We start from the raw sequence: 26592 nt of genomic DNA on the forward strand, positions 1-26592 counted from the left end.
CTTCTCACTATCTTAAGCAAGGTTTTTGAATCTTTAATTAACAAACTCGTAATCTCTTATCTTGAATCAAATAACTTACTTTCTGATCATCAATATGAGTTTCGATCTTCTTGTTTTACTACTGATTTGTAAACGGAAATAACTGATAGGTTTTATTATGCATTAAATAAATGTAAAAAAGCTAAGGCTATCAATCTCAACGTTTCTAAAACTTTTGAAGTTAAAGTTGGCAGGCTAGTCTTCTCTATAAGCTCTCCTTATACGTTGTGTCAGATAACTTCTTTAAGATTATTGAATCCTTCCTTGCCAATTATAGTATAAAAGGTGTCCTCGATGGACAGCACTCTTCTTCATTTCCTGTAACTTCAAAGGTTATCCTTGGCCCTATAATTTTTTAAATTTACATTAAGAATCTCCCTGAAATTCTCACATCTAAGGTGGCATTGTTCGCTGATGATACTACCATTTATACGAAAACAACACTTTTTGATTGCTTCGAGAGGGCATTTGAGCTTGGAAAGGATCTCACTTCTGCTATAGCATGGGACTCTCAATGGCTGGTGAAATTTAACTCAGATAAAACTCAATTTTTTTCGGCTAATTGTTATCGCAACAGTTTAGATCTTCCTATATTTATGAACGGAAACGTGCTCGATGTGTCACTTACCCTTCGTCTTCTAGCATTAACTCTTACTTCTGATCTTTCTTAGAAACCATATATCAAATCCATTTTTCTGCATTTTCTGCGTATAAAACCGTATAAGAAATACAGAGTAATATCAAAAATTTGTATTAAAACGTTATTAATTTAAATTAGTTAAATAAAAAACTCGTTAAAAGTTTTGTGAGTTATTCTCGGAGCCAAATGCTAACGTCATTTTCCAAAATAAACAACAACACTAACAAAACCACTTACTTAACAAATACTACTACTTTCCAAAAAAGTGTTCTAATGAGAAAATACTGTGCTAATTGGAAATAGCAATTTTGTCATATGAAGTAAAACTTAAAAGTTAAAGTTGCCGTAATCACTCCAATTTTTAAATCTGGTGACGAAACTAATATTTCAAACTACAGACCTATTTCCGTCTTACCTTGCTTCTCAAAATTATTGGAACGAATTATGTACAACAGACTTTATAAATCAACACATCTTTAATTGATCAACACATCTTTAATTGATTAACACATCTTTAATTGATCAACACATCTTTAATTGATTAACACATCTTTAATTGATCAACACATCTTTAGTTGATCAACACATCTTTAATTGATCAACACATCTTTAATTGATCAACACATCTTTAATTGATCAACACATCTTTAATTGATCAACACATCTTTAATTGATCAACACATCTTTAATTGATCAACACATCTTTAATTGATCAACACATCTTTAATTGATCAACACATCTTTAATTGATCAACACATCTTTAATTGATCAACACATCTTTAATTGATCAACACATCTTTAATTGATCAACACATCTTTAATTGATCAACACATCTTTAATTGATCAACACATCTTTAATTGATCAACACATCTTTAATTGATCAACACATCTTTAATTGATCAACACATCTTTAATTGATCAACACATCTTTAATTGATCAACACATCTTTAATTGATCAACACATCTTTAATTGATCAACACATCTTTAATTGATCAACACATCTTTAATTGATCAACACATCTTTAATTGATCAACACATCTTTAATTGATCAACACATCTTTAATTGATCAACACATCTTTAATTGATCAACACATCTTTAATTGATCAACACATCTTTAATTGATCAACACATCTTTAATTGATCAACACATCTTTAATTGATCAACACATCTTTAATTGATCAACACATCTTTAATTGATCAACACATCTTTAATTGATCAACACATCTTTAATTGATCAACACATCTTTAATTGATCAACACATCTTTAATTGATCAACACATCTTTAATTGATCAACACATCTTTAATTGATCAACACATCTTTAATTGATCAACACATCTTTAATTGATCAACACATCTTTAATTGATCAACACATCTTTAATTGATCAACACATCTTTAATTGATCAACACATCTTTAATTGATCAACACATCTTTAATTGATCAACACATCTTTAATTGATCAACACATCTTTAATTGATCAACACATCTTTAATTGATCAACACATCTTTAATTGATCAACACATCTTTAATTGATCAACACATCTTTAATTGATCAACACATCTTTAATTGATCAACACATCTTTAATTGATCAACACATCTTTAATTGATCAACACATCTTTAATTGATCAACACATCTTTAATTGATCAACACATCTTTAATTGATCAACACATCTTTAATTGATCAACACATCTTTAATTGATCAACACATCTTTAATTGATCAACACATCTTTAATTGATCAACACATCTTTAATTGATCAACACATCTTTAATTGATCAACACATCTTTAATTGATCAACACATCTTTAATTGATCAACACATCTTTAATTGATCAACACATCTTTAATTGATCAACACATCTTTAATTGATCAACACATCTTTAATTGATCAACACATCTTTAATTGATCAACACATCTTTAATTGATCAACACATCTTTAATTGATCAACACATCTTTAATTGATCAACACATCTTTAATTGATCAACACATCTTTAATTGATCAACACATCTTTAATTGATCAACACATCTTTAATTGATCAACACATCTTTAATTGATCAACACATCTTTGATGTTAAACAGTTTGCTGTACAGTAAAAAATTTGGGTTTAAAAAAGATAATTCAACTAACCATTATTATTTTTATTGTATATAAATGATTTGTACTTAGCATGAAATATTTTAAATGTTATATTGTTTGCAGACGACTCCAATCTTTTTTATTCCAACAAAAACATAAAAGTTCTCTTTAATATATTTAATGAAGAACTATTAAAAATAAACGAGTGGTTTACAAGTAATAGGCTTTCGTTAAATGTAGAAAAAACTAAATTTATTTTATTCTCCAAACCTAGTAAAGGTGATGATGTTCCTCTAAAATTACCTAATCTTTTAATCATTAAAACAATTATTAAAAGGGAACCAATCGTTTATTATTTAGGAGTATTACTAGATGAAAATTTGTCATGAAAACCACATATAAAATACATAGAAAATAAAATCTCAATAAATATTTCTATATTATATAAAACTAAACTATATCTTAAGACTGCTTCCTTGAAAAAAATATACTTTTCATTTATTCATAGTTTTATCTCTTACTGTAATATTGTATGGGGTAGTACTAATTATAGTAAATTAAAAAAACTTTATAGTAAACAAAACACGCATGCAGGATTGTATTTGGTGCACACAGAACTTTTCATTGCGAACCTCTTTTAAGGAAGCTTGGTATCTATACTTAATATACAGCAAGTTCTACAATTCATGTTTAAAATAAAACATGGGCTTTCTCCTATTGTATTTCAGTCTTACTTTAGTTAAATCTCGCAAAAGTATCCTACTAAATTTTCAATTAACAACTTTATTGTACCAAAAACTAATTTAAAGTTAAGTTCTTACCAAATTCAATACCGTGGACCGTTTCAATGGAAATACTTTTCAAATTTATTACAAAAAATAATAATATTCAAAACATCTCTTTGGAACAATTCAGGAAAGAATCTAAGAGTCTCTCATTACAAAATGACTTTGAATTAAAATATCTCTTTTAAAATAAATACATAAATAATATAAATTATCTAAAAAAATGGTTATTGACACTACTTCTCTTTTGTTGCAGTTTTATTTTTATTTAATTTTTTGTTGAAAAACAAAACTTTTATATTGTTGTTAATCTTTGATATATTGCGTTATATTTCAACACAAACAGTTTTATAATATTAATATTTGTATTGTAACTAACGTGTGTAAAATTCTTATTATGAATTTAGCTACTTTTCATTTTTGTATATAAACTGACAATTTTTTCAATGTAAATGGGGCTCTATGATAAGACAGTTTATGTCTTCTGCTTGCTCCAGCTCTCTTATTAATTATTACGACTTATTTCATTGTAAATTTTAATATACGGCAAATAATAATAACAAAATTTAAATAAAAATAAAAAAGTTGCTTTTAGTCCCGAGTCCTTTTTATATAGTCACTGCGATCATATCATACATTAAAAATTGTAGCATTGTGATTTTGATAGCTAATCGATAAATTATATAAATAAAAGCAATTAATATTTTATGATGGTACTTGTTTTTAAACAAAATAAAATCTATTTTTAAATACTATAAAATATTTTAAATGCTATAAAAATAACGATTTAAAATGACTTAGTATGTTTTAAATGATGATTTTAATTGTGGTTGTTAAGTCTTGTTGAAGTACCTTAATAATAACAACAATAGCATCATCATCATCATTAACAACAACAACAACAACAACAACAACAACAACAACATCAAAAACAACAAAAATTATAATAATAATACTAATAAAAGATATCCGAACAAAGAGTTTGGCAAAAAATCTTCAGAATTAAATCCCAAAAAACATTGGTGGTTTAAGAACATTTATAATTATGTTGGGAATAGTTAAAAAAAACAACTGCAAAAACAACAAAAAATGAGATTTAAAAATTAACACAACACTCATTGAAGTATTTGATTAATAAAGTCGATCAGAAATATTTTATTAAAGTTACTGCAAAAACAAAAAAAATTCTTTTTAATTACCCCAAAAACTTTTTGTTGAAGTGAAATTTTTAAAACAACTGCTGCCACTAATGGTCTACTAAGTAACCGATGAGCAAAACTCCAACGAACCGCTAAAAAAAGTCCATTTAGGTCCGCTATAAATCCACTAAAACAATGTTTGCTGGGTACAGTCATAAAGCATGCAATCCTATCTAGCCCGAAAAAGTAGCAAAGGCATGAAATTAATGAAATCGGTTTTAATTATAGAGTGGATAGTCATCGGCTAGCCGATTTTGGCGGTTGTCACTAATGGTCCATTAAGTAACCTATGAGCAAAAATACAGTGGGCCGCTTAAAATGCCAATATAGGTCCACTAAAATTCCGCTACAAAACATTTTCTGGGTAGGCTCGTGCATAAGTATTTTGTGCACAGTGAGTGATAAAGGGTACCACAGATACAACTCAACGTTAAGATTTGCAGTATCTAAACAATAAATTCGAAATTTACTTATGGTAATTTTATGGCTATTTTTTTCATTTGGTGTTCTTGCTTGCTATTTTTAAATATTACATTAAACAAAATGCGAAGTAAGTTTTGAAAATTTTAGGCATGTAAAGTTGATAATCCAATCACTATAGTTTTGGATTCAATAGCAAGTTAATTTAATAAAAGGTTTATAGTTTGAATTGTGAGCATGTTTTAACTTTCAACCATGAAAATATTGTATGAAAATAAGGTTTTAAAAGTAAGTTATCTACAATAAATTTAAGTGAAGTGATGGATCATTGGCAAATTGAGGTTTAGCGTCGTGGAGGAAGGGGGAGGATGGGGGAAGGAAAATGAGTCGGGGACAATAAGGTTTGGAGGTGACACGTTAACCCCTAGAAACATTTTTCGACCCCCTTGAAATATTCTTCCCCTAGAAACATTTTTCGAGAATAGAACTTGATAAATATATTTATTGATGCCTTATGTGCCTTTTATTATAACTATGAAGTACTTCTAAAACATTAAACATTCTTATTTGAGTTTGCTAAGTTTACTTTGGTTTTATCTGTTACTATTGGTAAATTGTTGTGAAAAAAAAAACATTAAATATTATTGCAATGGTTTGGTAATTTAAAAATATATTTCCACTACATTTTATACTGAGAGCATTAAGAAAGAAATTAATTTTCCTGATAGTTTCTACAAATTTTTTTTTGCGAGATTTCATATCCAGCGGGTACAAAACATTCGTTTGATGTTTTAAAAACATCGTTTTGACTTGTGACGTTTATAAGGCGTTGTATAGACGTCTTACAAACGTCTGCACCCACTGGGCTAAAGTAAAATGATTTATTGATAATTCAAAGTCAATAATCTCAGCAAGCTCATATTTGATTAAAATTAATGTCAATCTAAAAAAATATAGTTTTGTCATTGTTAACCACAGATAATTTTTGATCTATAATCTACAGAAACTTCTCTTAACATAAGCAGATGTAAAAGAAAGTCAATCAATTTTGTAGATTATAGACAAATTAGAAAAAATTCATCTATTTCTCTATTAAGAATACGTACGTCTTTCATTTGTAGTTCAGTCATCACTGCAGGAGATATTGATGAATACAAATCTTTGAAAGAAGGGCCGGCGCAAGTATATTTCAAGCGGAGAGGGGATGCCATACGGGTTTTTTCCCAAAACATTTTCAAGACATTAAAACAAATCTAAATTGCTCCACAATGGTGAAATCAGTTAATCTATAAATTTTTGTTTTTCTTCTTCTTCGTTAAAAAAAAGTCGTTTATAGTCACAGTAGTTTTGATATACCGAACTATGTTAAGAATCCAATGACTGTTTTGATATTATGATTAAAAGACATTATGATTTGACATTATGATTAAAAGAGATATTTGCTTTAAACAAAATGTCTCCGTTTTGTTTTCTGCCATAAATGCATGCAAAGTTGTTAAGCAGGTATGTAAACGATGGTTTGTTGTTACCTAGTTTTCTATTTCCGTTTAAAATAAACGGAGAATTTTGTAATGAGAAACATATATATCAGGAGGCGCCAGTTCACCGGCATATAGTAAAACCATACTTATATTCTAATATTATGTTTACGTTCAAAAGATCATTATTTATATTTCATCACCTTAGGGGCCATCCATAAATGATGTTTTTGAGCAGTGTAGTTTTTGATCGACTTTTTCGATCAAAAACTCCACTGAGCGACGGAGATATTCAAAATTTTGTCGTATAAATAAATTTCCTCTGTTTTTCAAATAAAAAAATGACTTCAAAGTTAATAAATTATGTACAATAATTAAAAAAATGTTTTTATTCTGAAACACTTAAATTTGTTGTAAAGTTTAACAGGTTTTTAAGAATTTTTTAAGTATATATTTAAATTCAAACGATAAAGCTCGATAAAATATTTGTTGCTGTTTGACATAAATGAACATTTGTCCTAAGCGGAGCGGAAATTTTTTTTTAATTTATCGAATATGTTTTTAAAACAAAAAATAAACAATATTTTACAAAGTTTAAAAAAGAGGCAGAGTGCCTCCCAAAAACTTGATAATAAAAAAAAGTTAGTTCGGTAGTAAAAAAGAAAGATAATTTTTTTTTCTTATTACAACCATTGTTGAGTGCAATACAGTATGTGTAAAACTAATAACAAGGAAGCATGTTCTTAAACTTCCCTTTGCGTAAAAAGTGATTATTTTTGTTTTCTTTTTTTCGAGGTGTGAAATAGTTTTTATATAAATTAAGTTTGAGATTCTTTCAACATTTTCTTGTTTCCACTTTGATATAAATATTGAATTTAGATAGTAAATTCGTTTATTATTATTTAACCAAAGAATGTATTTTGCCATTCAAAATGTATGCTTTAGTTAACTAAAAAAAAGGTTGATAGTTTAAGTTGAGGAGTGAACTTTTCTTTTGTAACATATAATACTTTTATTGCGTACTTTTATAGTATTATTGGTTTCTACAAATGTATGATAATTAAAAAAAAAAACAGTAAAAAAATTATATGGGAAATATTTAATTTGAGTTTAAATTAAAGCTCTATATTGAGGGCTTCTATCCTATTTTAAATATATAAAATCAAAGTAATTTAGGTTATATAATGGGGACACACACACACTCATATGCTGTGGTAGTGTAGGTGGAGTGGCTATATTGTCCTGGGATTCAGATATGTTTAATGATCCAAAAAGTTTTAATATCAATTATTATTTTATATGCCTATTATTTGCGTATTACTTTTGGCTTAGTTGATCATTTTTAACTGTTGAGTTTTAAAATGCCAATAAATCCAAACAGTTTTGAATCTAAATAAAATAATAATAATAAAAATAGCAACAATAATAATATAAATTGCTTTATAGGTTAAGTGTCAAGCTTGGTCTAGCATTAAGAAGCATTAAAGAGATTTTGAAGCATCTATTTTATTAACACGAGTTATTATTATATATTATTCAATATCTAGATTTGTGCTGTCTATAATTCAACAGTTATCAAAATTGAGATTGTAAAGTCCGCCTAGTGGCCATTTCACTAGTCTGTCAATATCTCATTGAAGAGATGTTATGAGACATCTGTTATTTATGTGAGCTATTATTTTACTATTGGCCATTAAAGTTTGCTTGTGTTTGATAATGTATCAATTAGTTTATTGATAATTAGTGTCTTCTAGATAAAGGAATTCAGGGATTTCAGATGTCTGTAAAAAAAAAAAAGAAAAAAGAAAAAAAGAATCAGTGAAATCAGGTTGAATTTGGAAAAATCAGGGAGAAAGAGTGTTTTCAAAAAGAGTTTTTTATAAAGTTGATTTTTTGTAACTTTAAATTAAATCAAGAAAAACAGGTAGAGGATCAAAGAGATTTGGGAAAAATCAAGGAAATCTATCTTAAAATATTGGCAATTATTAAAACTGCCGTTATCAGTGGAAATCCCTGAAATTTTTCAATATTTTTATTCATGTTGTATATAAGATGTTTTGTTATTTGAGTTAATTAACTTCCATGTAAGTTCAAATGTCCAAATTTGTTAATTTCCAAATTTTTTCAAAATCTCCATACTTACGTCATGCATTATTAAGTTCTAATCTCAAAATTTTTGATTTTCATACTTATGTCATGTTTGTTTCATATTTATATCATGTATTTTCATACTTATGTCATGTTATGGATGCACTGATTAGATTTTGGGAGCAAAGAATCCTAAAAATTTGCCCGCCTAGATGTTAGAGAAATTGTAATTTGTCAATATCAAGAAGAAAAAAAAAACTCAAATAGCAAGTAATCCTAAATATATATATATATATATATATATATATATATATATATATATATATATATATATATATATATATATATATATATATATATATACACTAGTGGGTAAGACCAGAGTTTTTTTAAAAAACTCTGGTGTTACCCACTAAATATGTCCTACATAATATATAAAATAATACTAGATTTAAAAGTTGTAAATATGTCCTATATAATATATAAAATAACACTAGATTTAAAAGTTATTTGAATAAGAAAATGTTGATATTGAATGTAGGTGCTGTTGGTAAGTGAGGTAAAAATTTCAATAATTAAAATTTCGACTGGTTTTATAAATAAATTTTGATTTTTGATTTTTTTGCATAAAAAGAATAAAATAAAAAAAAGTCAATTTTTTAAAATTTTTTTAATAATCAATTTTAAATTTTAATAATAATTTCATTATGTTTTTTAAGAAATAATCATTGTTCTTGAAATTTCATAAAATTTTGTCACAGTTATTGAAACTGTTTAATAAAGGTTTTCCTACTGAGAATTGTATTTTCCAACAAAATGGAAATGTGGCAGTTCACGCAGGTTGAAGTGTACAACAGTGGTTCCAGAAAAAATATATGTATTAGACCAGTACCCTCACCCACTATGAAACCCTATGTAAAATACAAATACATATAATTACAATACAAGAACTCAAAATTTCTATATATATATATATATATATATATATATATATATATATATATATATATATATATATATATATATATATATATATATATATATATATATATATATATATATATATATATGTATATATATATATATATATATATATATATATATATATATATATATATATATATATATATATATATATATGTATACTTATGTATATATATATATATATATATATATATATATATATCAACCGTCGGAATTAGGAAATAATCTGCAATATTTTGCTGACCTTAATCTGTCAGTGGTTGGCATCAGGTTGGCAAAAAAGTTTGATACAAATGTTTTACCATAAAACATAGAAACAAGGAGAGCAATTTTTTGACAAAATTAAACACTTCTAGGTCAGCATTACCGAATACCGACCCTAATTCCGAGGGCTGTATACATATATATATATATGTGTGTGTGTGTGTATGTGTGTGCATGCGCGTGCGTGCATGTGTGTGTGTGTGTGTGTGTGTGTGTGTACATATACTATAGTGTACATAGATATATTTATACATATATACAGTTTCTGATTTTTTACATATACATTTGCAGACTTTTTTTGTTGACTTGAATCTAAACAGTTTTTGCAAAAAAACTATGTGTATATATATATATATATATATTTGTGTAAACATATGATATAAAATGGTAATAATAAAAATGTAACATATAACAGTATAAAAAAATATATTTACATCAAAAGTTAGTCAATGGTATTGTTAATTTTATTCAAATGAATCAGAATGGAGTTTATTGTCACCCTTGATAACTATATTATTCATAATAAAGAAGAAAATAGAAGTTTATGGTGCAATCGCAATGATGGGAGTATTGTTCCTCATACTGGTTAGTTTCATTTTATTTATTTCTTTATTTAAAAGGTTAGCTATGTAGCAAGTAAAAAGTTACATTTTAATTGATTATAGAGACATAATTTTTTTATTTTAAATAGCTGACAAAGTTGCAGATACTTTAAATCCTGTGTGTAAAGGACTTGTTTTTGGTGTATTAGGGAAGATGCAAATGCTTCCTGGTATGTTAATTATAATTTGAACTTTTTTTTAAAGAATAAAAAAAAATAAAAAAATAACAATAAAAGAATGTTCTTAGCTTTAAAAAGTTTTCAATATCATTACATGTTTTTTTTTTTTATAAGCATATGAAGTTTTTGAAACAGGCTCAGGTATACTTAAGCAAAAAGTTAAAAGCGGCTCAAAAATATGCTTAAGCTTAAGCATATTTGTAATAAAATATTTCAATACTTTCTAAATGTGTGCGCGTTACTAAAGGTTAATGGGTATAAGAAAAATAAAAAGTTGACTTATGCTCTGTATTTGCTTTAACTTTAATGTAGCTGAATTAATGTTGCAGCATAATAGTAAAAAATAAATAAATATACCATATAGAAATGTTATCAATGAAATCAAAGATATGAACTTCGCATTCCTTCTTATCCGGACCATTAAAGGTGTCTTCTGGAAGAATTTCATTGGCATTTTCATTTATAGCATCATCTACCTCCACCGGTTGAATATCACACTGATTTCCTATGGGTTGATCACTGCCAGGATCAATGATGGATGGTGGGGCACTTTGTAACTATCAAGGCCCTCTGGTTTAACAAGCGAATCTTCTGAGCCATCAGAGTTCATAAACACCCAGTCATCGTCTAATATTTCTTCTTTTGCTTGTCATACTTTGAAGTGTTTAAAGCTTTCCATGCTTCCTTTACCCTGTGTAATCAAAATTCGTCTCTCTTTTACAGTATAGGGCATTTCATTACTGAACCATCTATCAGAATGATTATCTCTATCAAGCTATTTTTGATGTTCAATTGCAATAAGTCTTTTCAGAGTGGCAGCACATTCTGTGTCAACTGTTTGCCAAAGGTCAGTGGCACTTGGTAGACCGTACCAAAGAAGTCCTTTAGCAGCAACCACAGCATCTTTAAAATCCTCTAGCATCTGTCCCTTCAAATTGTCCAGCAAAAGAACAAATTTATCAAGCTTTTGTTCTTTGACGAATGGAAGGAGTGTTTTATCACACCAGTGCTGACAAATGTTTTGGTCTAACAAAGCATTTTGTTGGAAATAAATGTGAATATCTTTGTGCCATGCTAACATTTCGTCTTTTGAAATGCATTTTCCTTGACCTCTCAAAATGATGCCTAGTTTTGGTTGCTCTCCTTCTGGCCAAAACATAATTTGAAGGGAACATTGCCTTTTTTCCAATCCTGAGCCTGGTTGTGAAATTCATGTATTATGTGTTGCACCCTACATACTCACAAGTTTTCTTACCATGAATAACAAGAGAAATGGGCTCTAGTCAACATTGAGTCATTGTCCAGGTTGATACCGTCCCTATTTTTTGTCGTAACTTGCATCCTAAGAACCTGTTCTAATACACTTTTTTCTGTATGTCGCATGCTATTTCTGTAATAATGGTTCCATTTCTTTCTTATGTTTCCTTTTGTTTCTTTGTTTTGATCTCATTTTTAACTCTTTTTTTTGTAAAAATTGAACTATAACATGATGTTTTATTTCTGCGTTTCAATGTTTAATTGTATATTTCTGGCTTTACTCCAAAGGTAGGAAAGGTTAACAATATGACCTTTTGATCTGGCTTGTAAAAGTTCTTTGTAAACAACTTCGTATAGTTCTAGATATTTTGTAGAATGTCTTCCCATTTGCGATAGGATGATTCGGCATCTTTAATAATAGTTTCTTTTTTTTAAGCTATTGCAAAATCTGACTTTGTGTTACATCAAACGACTCTGCTATAGTTTCTTGATTTGCCTCATAACCATAGGCTTTAATTGCTTCTGCTTTAAAGGCAGCAGTATATTGGTGGCGTTTCTTACCAGCTAATTTGCTAGACTCTTCACTTTTTTTCATTACACTAACAACTTTGTTGACTGTTATTAAGTACATCATTCACTGCTAGATTGATAAGTTCTTCATTACTTTGAAGAACTTGTGATTGTGAATGTTTACAATCTTTTTTGCTGATTCCGTGAATTACTTTAACATGAAAAGCTAGTCCTTGTTGCTTTTAAATAATTTTTTGCAATGTTCGCATTCAACACTAGTTTCAACAGCTTCTAATGGCAATCGGGTTGCACAAACGCTGCCAATGTAGGCTGCTTTCTCATTATTCTCTTTGACATTATTATTACTATTTTTAACAGTATTTGAAAATAAGACTTAAAAATAAAATAAACATTAAGGGAGAGAAAAAAAGAGAGAAATAAAACACTTCAGAGCAACTCTTAAACTTTATGATTATCTGTTCAAATATTGAGGTTTAGGTTTTGCAACACAATGACTTCATTACTTCATAAAGTCGTTGCATTGCAAAACATAAACTTTGATTTTTGTTGTTTTTGTTGGTTTAAATTTAGAAATATATATATTTAAAATTTTTAATTAAATAAATTAAATCTTTTAAATGGTTTATCAAGGCTCAGGAATATGCTTACATATGCTTTTTTTCCCCCCAAATCTGAGCCTCCATATGCTTATAAGCGATGTGCTTATAAAAAAAAAAACATGTATTTTAATTATGTTTTTTCAAATATTTTCTCTAAATTCATTATTTATAATTATAATTATTATTATTTATGTAAAGAATTTGTTATCAAATTTCTATTATATTTTTTTAATTATAATTTTTATAAAAATAGTTATTTTTAAATAGTTATATGTTTGTAAATACCATGATTGGAAAATAAAACTGGAAAATGTTGAAAATCCTAAAAAAGACTTTTCTTCGAATAATAAGATATATAAAATTATTATTGGTTTAACTTCTTACTTAAACTAAATTGTGAAGAAAACACAAGTCTAAGTGATGTTTTATATATATATATATATATATATATATATATATATATATATATATATATATATATATATATATATATATATATATATATATATATATATATATATATATAGATCTATAGTTTGTTGTCTTTGGGAAGACAACAAACTATAGATCTATATATATATATATATAGATCTATAGTTTGTTGTGTTTGGGACGACAACAAACTATAGATCTCTATATATATATATATAGATCTATAGTTTTTATAGGGAGTGCTGCTACATCGACTGACAAATAGCCTGACCTGCAAGGGAGTGCTGCTACATCTACTATCTTTTAGCCTGACCCGCAAGGGAGTGTTGCTACATCGACTGAGGGTTTGGTTGGGGCAGGCAGTCTATCAATTAATAAAAAAAAAATAATTCCGGTCTTGTATTTTAATTTTTACTTTTTGTCAACAAAATATGGAAAAAACTTTCGGACAACATCTACGGGTTGTATATATATATATATATATATATATATATATATATATATATATATATATATATATATATATATATATATATATATATATATATATATATATATATATATATATATATTATATATATATATATATATATATATATATATATATATATATATATATATGTGTGTGTGTGTGTGTGTATATATATATGTATATATATGTATATACATTTAATATAGTGACAGGCCAAGTAAACATACAGTTTAAAAAAAAGCTGTAGGCAATGTTTTTTGGTGAACATTTTCATTTCCAACATGGCTGCAAGCAACCACTATTAGAGTTGGAAGTTACAAGAAGGGAAAAGATAAAGTTAGAGCAAGATAACAATAAATAGATGACTTGAAAGATTGCAAGTTATATGAATCAAGAAAACAAGACAAAGAGAGTGAATTCCAAAACACTGATGTTTAAGGAAAAAACCTAGACAAATAAGAATTATCAGAGCACTAAGGAACAGTCACAGTAAAAGGATGAGATTTAATTGGATGATGAGTAACACTATAATGAATTTTAGTAGATGGCACAAGAGAGACTGGCTATTCAGAGCAGTGCCCATTATAGTATTTGTAGAAAAGAGAAAGAGTAGCAACATTACGACGATGTGATAATGGTTGGAGGTTGGCTGCAAGAGCAGGTCCAACTATGTTTACAATGAGTTTTTGCACCTTCTTAAATGAGAAAGGGCATAATTTGAAGATCCGGTCCAGATATGGTCCAGATATGGCAACAGTATTCCATACCAAGATGGATTTGAGATTTATAAGGACAAAGAATAGAATCCTGAGTAATAAAGCGGTAAACGTGATAAAGAGATTATTGCAACCTGAGCAGATGCTAATTTTGTAATGGATTTGATATATGGTTTCCAAGAAAGATTGGAAGTAATAGTTAATTCTAAAAGATGAAGGGTAGGTGACTCATAAAGTATATTACCATTCATAAAAATAGGAAGGTCTAGATTGTTGTGATAGCAATTAGCTGGAAAAATTGAGTTTGATCCTTTTTATCCTTTGCTAGCTACACTGCGATGTTAAGTGCACCATAAAACCTTTTTCTTACATTCATATGAATAATATTGACTGTATTAGTCGTCACCATGCTGCAATAAACTATCTGAATTCTTAACCAATTGATCACGAGTAAACTATTATTATTAAACAGATGTTAAGTATAAACTCCTTAATGTTAATTGGTGAAAAAAAAATTCTTCTGATATGCTTGTCTGCGCATTTGAGTTCTTTTCATTGTCAAGAACTCTTTACTCTCGATTGCGTGATGACAACCAACTACCAAGTATATCTCTAATGACAAAGTTTTTTGATATATTCTGTTTTTTTAAGACAGGTTTTTTTACTAATTGATGAAGTTCATGTTAAATGGCAGTTAACTGTTAACACATCAAGGAGGGAGAGAACACACAGTTAACACATCAAGGAGGGAGAGAATAAACAGGTAATATATCAGGGAGGTGACATTTTTGTTAAATCTGTAAGCTCCCTGAATGAATTAGAAAAAACTGTTTTGGGTTTAATGATTTGTTTTTTATTTGGTGGAAAACAGTTTTTATATAAAGTATTATCACTAAAAAGTTTAAATGCTAATTTTTAATATGATCAAACAATTGAAACAATAAAAAATTGTGGTGTGTTATTGCTGTTTTTTGCGACAATAATAAAGTAAATAAAAAGTTTTTTAAAATGTTCAATCACCGTAATAGCTAGTTTAATTCCAAAAAACAAAACTTTGTCTGAATATTGGTATCACTGTCAATGATTTAGAAGTTTTGTCAAGCCATTTGTGTGATAAATCTAATTATATAATGCAAGATGATATTTTGTTCAATGTGTTTTTTAATCTTCCAGTTATGGAAAGCAATTTGTCTGAAGAAATTAAAATGTTTTTGGTTTATATAGCTGGCTATGTCAATAGAGAAGATCCTCCAGTTGAAGATATATCATTTTGTTTTGACCAGTTTAGACATTATGTCAGAGAGATTAATTGTTGTGGTTTAAGTTTGCCTGAAGATGACATCTACCATTAGATATTTTATTCATAGATTTTATTTCATCATCTGTGCACTTTTGTCTGTCGTGTTAGCTTATCTAAATATTTTTTGATGGTATCTGTCTTCTATGGATTTACCAATGTTCAAATAAATATTGTAGAATCCTTGCTAATATAATTTATTTTAGACAATATGGTCATGGCTGCTTGCATGTTTTTTTTTATTAGATGTTGTGCAAAAAACTAAGTTTTATAAACAAAGAAAGCAGAGCTCACAAAATAGGAAATTAAAATAACATTTATTCTATTTAAATTAATAACAAAAAATACGAGAGAAAAAAAGAGGAAAGCGAAAATATAAATTGCTATCTGTTTGTAAAATATATTTTTATAATTTTAATGTAACAACTATATATTGTCCCTATATAAAAATGTCTAGGTAATACATGTGTACACTTTTATGTATAACTTTTTTTATTATTTAATTGTATTTATTTGCTCATAGGTTTAGCGTGTTTGGATAAGGTGTTAACCTTGTACACAGAAGGTCCCTGGTTCGAACTCCACCTAATCCAAAATTTTTTTTTTGTTTTTCTACCCTTCCTTTTTGTTTACTATATTATTGGTGATATATACATAAGCAGTTATTAACAATTATTAATAATAATGGCATAATAATTAATAATAATATTTATTAATAATTGTTCATCAATAACATAGTAGACCAAAAGGGAGGGGACAGGTAAAACAAAACGCACTGAGCTGAAACTGAAAAAGCAATAGGTAATTAAAATTACATAGCGCTAAAAGAGTGGGAATAAAAAATGTATGGAAAATAAAGGTAATGTGAAACAATTAAGGCTATGTGAAAAATGTGAAGACTGCATAGTCTAATTAAAGCTTAATTAGGCTATGCAGTCTACACATAAAAATAAAACTATGTGTATATGTGTGTGCGCCTTACTTAAAAAATACTCTGAAATGGCTTAAATGGTATAAAAAATCTGAATGTGAAGAGATTTGTATCATTCATAAACATACAACAAAAAAGATTTTTTTTTTGTGTTGTAACCGTTTATCTTTTCTTTTTTATACAAAAAAGAAAAGATAAACGGTTACAACACAAATATATGACCACCGGTATTTAAAAAAAAAGACAATTTAAAATAGTTGATGTTGGTGGGATTCAAACTTCGGATTCTCCTTGTTTGAGTTATATGGCTCATCCAAATAAGCTAAACGTGCGTGTACAAATTGACAAGTAAATATAATTATATTGTAAAAATGTGTTACGCATAAAAGTATACGCATGCATTAAATGCAGACAATATATTCTCGCTATGTTAAAATTATACAAATATATCTTTCAAGCAGGTAGCAATTTATACTTTTGCTTTCCTCTTTAAATAAAAAAATAAAATAAAATATAGGAAAATCATTTTTTTTAATGTCGACTTAAAACTGCTTTTTTTTTTTTGCTTTGCCGTATCAAATTATGTTGCTGAAAATACAAACCACTCATATAAGTTAATAGTTATTTTTTGCTTTTTTCTATTTAAATTTATATTAATTTTCTATTTTGTTAGTTTTGCTTTCTTTGTTTTTGAAACTTAGTTTTTTCTGTAATGCCTAATATAAAAAAACTTGCAATCGGCCGTGACCAAGTTGTCTAAAATAAAATACTCATGTGTGGACATACAAGACGAAAAACCACACATATTTCCTGTGAAGGCTTGCATAGAGTACATTATCATTCATAAATATAGGAAGATCTAGATCATTACAATAACGATTAGCTGTAAAAAATTGAGTTTTATCTGAGTTAAAGTTCACCAGCCACTGAGATCCCCATGCTGTAGCAGAGGTGAAATCATTTTCAAGGTCAAATGCCCCCTCCCAGCAATCAGAGAGTGTTGGTTTCTTATCAAGACAAAAATAAATGGTAGTATTTAATGTTCAAGGTTCTTGGGGCACCCCTAAAAAATCTTTTATTCTAAAAACTTTTAAATCCAGTGTTATTTTATCGTATAAAACAGATTAAGGTGCATGCTGCAGATATTTTCAAAAATGTTGTTTTTTTAACCACCCTAATACGCAGCCCTTGGAATTGGAAAAAATGAGCTCAACATTAAATTGCCGACCTCAATATATATAAATGATAAAAAGTTTTTTGTATATATAGTATCAATAGTATATATTGTGTAAATCTAGTATCTCCAAGCAATCACAGACTGTTGGCTTCTAATCAAGACAAGAATAAATGGTAGTATCATCAGCGATTAATGCCACCATTGTGTTGATGTGAGAATTTCTGGGAGATTGTTAATGTAAGATAAAAAAAGTATATGGGTAAGGATAAAACCTTAAGGAACCCCTGAAGTTACAGGATATGAAGAAGAGTGCTGTTCATCAAGGACAACTTTTATACTACGATTTGTATAGGAGGATTCAATAGTCTTAAAGATGTTACCTAATACACCATAAGAATAAATCTTATGGAGAAGACTAGCATGCCAAAGCTTTAGAAATGTTGAGAGCGATAAACCTAACCTCTCTACATCTATCTAATGCAGATAAAACCTATCAGCTATTACGGTTAACAAATCAGCAGTAGAATGAGAAGACCAAAATCCATATTGTTGATCAGAAAGTAAGTTATTAGATTCAAGATTCAGGATTAAGTGTTTGTTAATTAAAGTCTCAAAAACCTTGCTTATGATAGAAGACTAATGGGACAGTAGTTAGATGAGTCAGATCACTCTCTAGAATTTTTGAAAATGGGGAAAACAGGTGCTGCTTTTCAGCAGTCTGGAAAACAAGACTTTGATTAGCACTTGTTGAATAGTTTTGAAAGTATAGATGACAGCTCTGGTTTATCTAAGTCATTTATCACTATGATGTTTTTGTTCTCCTATCGAAATGGCATTTTACAAATTCTTAAGTTTTTAATTAATAAAGAATTTTGGTAAATGACATCATTTATTTGAGATCTTTGCTGAATTCTTTAATTTTTGATTATTTTTTTAATTTCCAAAATACGCAGCGACCGCAAATTTTTTGAATAAAATTTGGATGGCATAAAATTGACAACTAATTAAAATTTGAATAGCAAATCTCTTTAAAAGCATAACAAACTATATATCAATAGAAATCTAAACAAATGAACTTTTTAATTAAATAAGTTTTTAACACACATCATTGAACAATAAGAAATGCAAAGTGCTTAAAACCATTGTTTTATAAATAGTATTTAAAACATTAAGTCCAAAACAAAACTCATTTTTATGTATAAAAAGAATTTTTTTCTTCAAAAGATGTTTTTAATTACTTAGCTAAATACTTATACACTTCTACGAGTTAAATTTTACAGTGTTAACACTGTTTTATTTTAGAACTAAATTTAAAGAAGTTTTAATAAAGGATTATTCAAGATTTTTTAACTTTGTCAAGTGATAACTTTTTATAATAACACAATATGGCTCTTATTTGTTCTTGATTATGTAGAGAATTAATTAAATCTTAAGAACAAACAAATTATATGTGTCTAGAGTGAAAATTTATGTACAAAACAAGATAAATTGTGAAGCATACTCGAAAGCTGTTACCAGCAACATGTGGTCAAAATTAAAAAAAAATCAAAAGCCGCTGTCAGTGGCTTGCGGTAGTGTTAAATAATACAATTAATAAGGATAATAATCATTTAATAACAATAAATATAACGCTAAAATAATTTATAGCAATAGACGAGCTAAAAATATCTGAAATATTTTGTTCATATTTTTATGCAAACTTCGCGAAATTTAGAAAATAAAATAACTTAAGGAATTCTACAGTAATTTATGATGAAGCAAAAACTTTTATCTAATAATAAGTAATTAAACAAATTCTTTAGTAATTTATAATACTAAAAAGAAAAGTTCTATAATTTGATAAAAAAAAAAGAATTTTCAGATTTCTTATCAAAATTCTAAAACGATGTCATTTACTAAAACTCTTTGGAATTAAACACACTTAAGTAAATTATAGTCTGTCAATTGCAGCGTATGTTTTAAAGACTTTGAGAGACTGGTTAATGTGGAGACAGCGAGCTTCGAGTAAAATACCAAAGTTTGTTTTTCGTGGTATATCTTTATTATTTTGGTTTGCTTAAAAAAATTCTGCCCAAACATTTTCGTTTATCATTCTCTTTAACATGAGCACAACTTATCTCGGCACTTTAGGATTCCTTTAAAACAGGCATCTTAAATCTGATTTTTCTTCTATGATAGCACGGGGCTCGAAGTGATTAGTAAATTTTAACCCAAACAAAACTCAGTTGTTTACTGCTAATAGTTGCTGTTGATATTCCTATGTTAATGAGTTATATTGTTTTATTATATTTTTATCCATCTATATTTGTATATTACTGAATTCTCTATTTCTCTGGTTATCATTCACTACTGATCTCATTTGTTATTTCTCATTTGTTAATGACCTCTTACTACTGACCTCTCATGAAGACCATATATTCAATACTTTGCAAAGTTAAAATCTGAAAAGGATTGCACAATAAAGAGAGGTTGTCTCTCTTTATTGTGCAATCCTTTTCTTTCAAATCAATACAACTCAGCCTGAATCAGTACATTAAGTTCCTATATGGTCTAATTCAGGAAAGTTCCTATATACAGTACATTATTCCTATATACAGTACATACAGTTCCTATATACAGTACATTAAGTTCTTATATGATCTGATTCAGGAAAGGATAAACATGAATTAAACAATGTACTTTACCAAAACTTTAATAAGAAAGTTTACAAAGGCCCTATTATTGCCACGAAAAAAGTTTTTTTTTTCAAAAGAATATGATGTAGGTGCTCCAAGCCTTCCCATGAAGCGCGTGCGGTCACACACCTTGTTCGTCCACATTTGAAGTACTTTTTTTAGACAAACTGACCACGGCAGTTCGCATCTTTTTAACTTTTTTATTTCAATAATTCATGGCAAAAAGCTAAGCTTATCTACTAAGGAAAAAAAAACAATCTTAAAAAAGGAAACAAAATTGTAACAAAATATTAAGTCTAATTAAATAAACTAGAAAATTTTATAATCAAATAAAATAAATCAAAAAAAAAAAAAATTTTTTTAATAAAATTTTTTACAACTTTTGTATTCTTTTTTTTATAGTCGTTGTTGAAGAAAACATCTTTTATAACGATTTAACAACAATTGAGAGTTTTAATATGCAATTTATTCATGATTTTTATCACTCCATATAATTAAGAAACTAACTTGCTATGTATGCTAGAACTATAAGAAATTTTGTTAATTTTTTTCTTACTTATTTTTTTATTACATTTATTCATTTTTATTTCTTTTTAAAAACGTTTTTGCTATATTTGACGTTTTTTCTAAATACTTATATTATAGGAAAATAAATTATTTATTTGTAAAAAATGTTATTTGATTAATAAATTTTGTTAATGATGGAATAAGATAAATAAAAGAATAACAGTTTCTTTAATATATTTATGCATTTGATGCATGTCTGAATTTATTTCTTTTATATTACCTAATTTCCTATGTTAATATGAATTGCTAGAGACAATGAACAGAGCAATTGCTCTGTTTAAAAAAATTTATTTAAAAACTTAAAAAAATGTTTTAAATAGGTTCTTAAAAATTTCAATGCCTACAAAATTTTGCAGCGTCGTTTCATTTTTTTACATAAAAAACTTGTTTAAAAAAAAGAGATTTTTTTACAAATAAAATCTACTTTTTTCCTCAACTTGTATCAATTTTAGTAGTGGAAAATAGCAAAACAAAAAAATTTTTTTTTTTTTGCAAAAACTGTATTTATGTTGTTGCAGGTTAATTTATTTTGTCCGGTTATTTATTGCTTGCTGACTTATTTAATAATATTTTTAATTTCTTTCTTATTATTTGTATTATTTTTGTAAAATTTTAATAAACATAAAATGTTTTTACTATTCTCAAAGGGATCCCCAAGTGTTGAGACAAGTTATGTTCATGTCTTAAATAAACCATAAAAATAAACCTTAAAAGAAATTAAAAAAAAAAAATTTAAAAAGTTTATTAAAATTAAAGTTTTAAAATAAGAAAACAAAAAGAGTAAAATATTTTATTATTTTTTTGACAACAATTTTCTTTTTTTTTTATTAAATTTTTTTTTAGCTTATTTTATTTAGATTTTCTATTTCGTATTGTATTCTTTATATATTTTCGTATAGTCTTTGGTTTCTTTCTTCAAGTATTGCTGTTTTTTTCTCTAGTTTCTTATAGCCTTAGTTTGCCGCGAATTCTTAAAATGCTTACAATATAAAAACATGGTCAAGTTGTCTAAAAAAATTACTTTAGGTGTGGGCGTACAAGACTGCACACGCTTTCTGGGAAGGCTTGGTACTCAAAAAAGACAAACAGAAGTTAATATATTTTGAAAAAATAAGTATTTCTGTAAAAATATTATTGTGAAAAAAAAAAAAGAAAATGTGCTTTTATATATATATTATTTTAGGCACAGTTAAATATTAGCTTAGAGTGATGTTTTGTGATATTCGCAGAGTTGGGTTTAGCTCAGAGTGACATGTTGTGATATTCATACAGTTTGAGATTAGCTCATTTTGCAATAACTCATAGATCACTAAGTCATACAATTCTTTTAAAAAGCTATCTTTAACTTTTTAAATGTCAAGTAATAAGTAACGACTTATATTAAAGTCAAACTTGGCTGCTAGGTCCATGATTTTGCGTGTTAGGTATATTGCGCAGTTGCTTCTTTATTTCAATTTCTGTATTTAATTTGCAAGAATAAAAAGCTGTGAATTTTCAAATAACGTGAAAAAATAAGCATAATCTTTTTTTTCTTTTTTCTTTTTTATATTTTAGTTTGCATAAATATATATATATATATATATATATATATATATATATATATATATATATATATATATATATATAGATATATAGTTTGTTGTCTTTGGGAAGAGCGGAAGGAAAAAATTGATTCTTACGGCAACAAATACGTCACTTTTAATTACTTTTGACTTTCGTCCAACATTTGTGTGTTGTCAGAAAGTAAAAACCATTAATTTAATTACAAATTAATCGTTTTATAAAAAAACCGCAAAAACGCAAATTTAATTGACCTGAATGTTTTTAACAATATAAACAATGTTTTTATTTTTATTTTTTTTATTAAAATGTTTTTATTTTTGTTTTTTTTAATAAAATGTTTTTATTTTTATTTTTTTTACTGTAAATCATGCACAGAGTGCTGCTACATTGACTATCTTATAGCCTGACTTGCAATGGAGTGCTGCTACATCTACTATCTTTTAGCCTGACTCGCAAGGGAGTGCTGCTACATCGACTGAGGGTTTGGTTGGGGCCTATCAATTAATAAAAAAAAAATCCGGTCTTGCATTTTAACTTTTAATAACAGGCAATAAATTGCTGACCTTAAACTGAAAGTGGTCAGCAAAAAAATTTATTCACAAAAGTCTTACCATAAATCATAGAAACAAAGGTGGCAATTTTTTGCCGACCTCAAACACTTAGCTCAGCAGTCAGGTTGGCATTGCCAAATGCGGACCTGACTGCTGTATGTATATATTATAAAATATGAGACCTCATTTTTTTAAGCATAGTATTATGTTTTTAACGTGCAATTAATTTAATATTTAATGTTCATTAAGGATGTGGATGGAAGTTAGTTCTAATAGCCGATCAAACATTTGTTGGATATTTGCCTGGAGGGGTTGAAGTTTACAATATTACCAAAGTTATTACAGTTCCGTTAACTTGTGACACTGCAGATTTAAATGATTTTGATAGTCTCAAGGTATCTTATTATGGTTTTTCTATTATAAAATAATTCTAATAAGATTATTTTAAATTCGCAAATTTTGTTTTTTCAGGAATGTGGAAAACATTCATCATCATTAAACAGTGACAATGTTGTTTATCAAAGAGCTCAGAATACCTGGAACACAATAAAATCTGGTGCAAGTAACATAAATAAACGAAACGTACTAAAATATTATGACTGTTCTTTTTGTTTTGTTTTATTTTTTATCTCTTACAGGGTTTATAGGTTTAAACCCAATGGTTTAAACCATGATTAAAACACATTTGAAAAAATATCAATTTAAATCGAATATCTTTTACAATTTTTTTTTTTTAACACAATAAAGTCTTTATTAAAATAAAAAAGAAGTTCTCAAGAATACTTATGGTCTAAAGACAATAAAACAAAAAACAAAGTTCTAAAATGGTTAATATCATTCTATCATTATCGTCTTCACTATCACCCACAAAATTTTGAAACTAGTTAATAGCATGTTAGCATTATTTATGCTCTTCCATGGCACTCTTTGATAAGACCATAATGACTTCTAGGAGCATCTTAATAACAACAGAAAAAAAAAATTACACCTGATTAAACTTTGGGTTATGTATTTCAATAATTACTTATTTTTATCTTTTCTTTAGTCAATGCTTTTGATTTTCACAAACACTTTCATATAGGGCTGCTCCCAGCTGGCTCTGGGCACTGGGGTAGAATTAAGTTGAAAAGCTTGAAAATCTAAATGCCATATCATATCACAATCACATTATAAATATGATTAAGACTTAAATACTTGCTATATATCAAATATAGCAAGTATTTAAGTCAGTCCCTAGATCATTGAGGTCTGGGAATAAATTGTCCAGTTGTTTTGCTCTTTTAACATTTAAATGATATGATGTTAAAAAATAGAAAGCAAATATAAATTATTTTTATTACAATTTGTTTCAAATTTTTTTACCAACTTTTTTTGCCGATCTAATTCTATATAGTTTTTTTTAATCCATCAAGAAGAAATAAAACAAACAATAATAAAAAAACTTATTCCTGCCTAAACCCAAACCCTTAGTCTATGTAGCAGCAACTCGATTGTCAAATTGATGTATGTACTTAAAACCTCAAGGCTCCCTAAATCAGTATGACATCAGATTCCCAATCTAAATGTGCTTTTATATTTGTGTGTGTATATATATATATATATATATATATATATATATATATATATATATATATATATATATATATATATATATATATATAGTATATATATATATATATATATAATATATATATATATATATATATATATATATATATAATATATATATATATATATATATCAAGTCAATTGTAAAATTAGCATCTGCTAAGGTTACATCACTTTATCGCGTTCGCCACGTTCTTACTTCAGATTCTATTCATTATCTCTAAAAATCTCAAATCCGTCCTTGTATGGAATACTGTTGCCATATCTAGGGTGGATCTTCCAATGATGCCCATTTTCTTTTAGACAGGGTGCAAAACACATTGTTAACATGGTTGGACATGCTCTTGCAGCTAACCTTCAACCATTATCAAATTGTTGTAATGTTGTTTCTCTTTCTCTTTTCTAAAATTACTATAATGGGCACTGCTCTAAAGAGCTAGCATCTCTTGTGCCAGCTACTAAAAGTCATTCTTGTGTTATTCGTCATTCAATTAAGTCTTATCCTTTTACTGTGACTGTTCCAAAGTGCTCCAAAAATTCTTACTTGTTTAGTTTTTTCCCTCGAACATCAGTCTTTTGGAATTTGCTTCCTTTATCTTGTTTTCCTGATTCATATACTTTCCAGTTTTTCAAATTGTCTGTTAATCGTTATCTTGCTCTATAAATTCATTTTTTCTCTTTCAGTAACTTCCAACTCTAATAGTAGTTGCTTGCAGCCTTGTTAGGAGTGAAGATGTTAAAAAAAAAAAAAAATTAAATTAAATTTGTTTAATTTAACTAATATTTATATAATATTTACATTAATTAATTACCTTAATTATATTACCTCATAGTTGAAACAGTTGTACAAAAAAAATTGATAAATATTTTTAATTGTTCACAGTTTTAAGACACGAAACTTCAGAACTTTGATTTGAAAATTAATTGAATAGGACAAAATCTAATGCATAGAGAATATCTAGTTATTTATTATATAAACTTTAAAGTATATTTTTTAATTTAGATATTTAACAAAGATTTAAAAGACAAAGATAAACTCGAGAGACGATTTACTGATGTAAGTTGAGTTTTTTATTCTTTGACAGTTCACTTATGTAATTTGCGTTATGTTTGTTATGTTGTTTTTGTTTTTTGTTTTCTTTAATGATTTCATTATGTAAGTTATGTTGTTTTTTTTTAAAGATTTACCGGTGTAAATCTTTAAAAAAACAAACATAACTTACATAATGATATAAGTTGTATTTTGTATTCTTCAACAATTTACTGATGTAGGTTGTGTTTCATTGTTTGGACATAATTGTATATTGTTTTAATTTTAGATCAATTTATGTTATTTCAAAACTGTTTAATATCAGACAACTTTTGGTTGTTTCAACGTCAGATTACAATGTTGCTTTAATGTTTCAATGATGTTTTAACGTTAATATAAATCTTT

At 27.2% G+C, this 26592-nt stretch overlaps 1 protein-coding gene across 1 annotated transcript in view; it reads left to right on the forward strand.

Annotated features, from left to right (window-relative positions):
• The first annotated feature begins 6579 nt into the window (after positions 1-6579).
• LOC101239667 (phosphatidylinositide phosphatase SAC2) overlaps positions 6580-26592 on the forward strand; it is a 65118-nt gene continuing 45105 nt past the window's right edge. Inside the window, exons 1-6 of the mRNA XM_065793943.1 lie at positions 6580-6689; positions 10416-10585; positions 10692-10772; positions 23799-23944; positions 24021-24131; positions 26161-26214. Of these exons, the coding sequence (XP_065650015.1) occupies positions 10483-10585; positions 10692-10772; positions 23799-23944; positions 24021-24131; positions 26161-26214 (495 nt within the window). The 5' untranslated portion in view covers positions 6580-6689; positions 10416-10482. The remainder of the gene's footprint in view (positions 6690-10415; positions 10586-10691; positions 10773-23798; positions 23945-24020; positions 24132-26160; positions 26215-26592) is intronic.

This window comes from Hydra vulgaris, chromosome 03 (assembly GCF_038396675.1).
Source record: "Hydra vulgaris chromosome 03, alternate assembly HydraT2T_AEP".
In the NCBI taxonomy this organism is placed as follows: Eukaryota; Metazoa; Cnidaria; class Hydrozoa; order Anthoathecata; family Hydridae; genus Hydra; species Hydra vulgaris.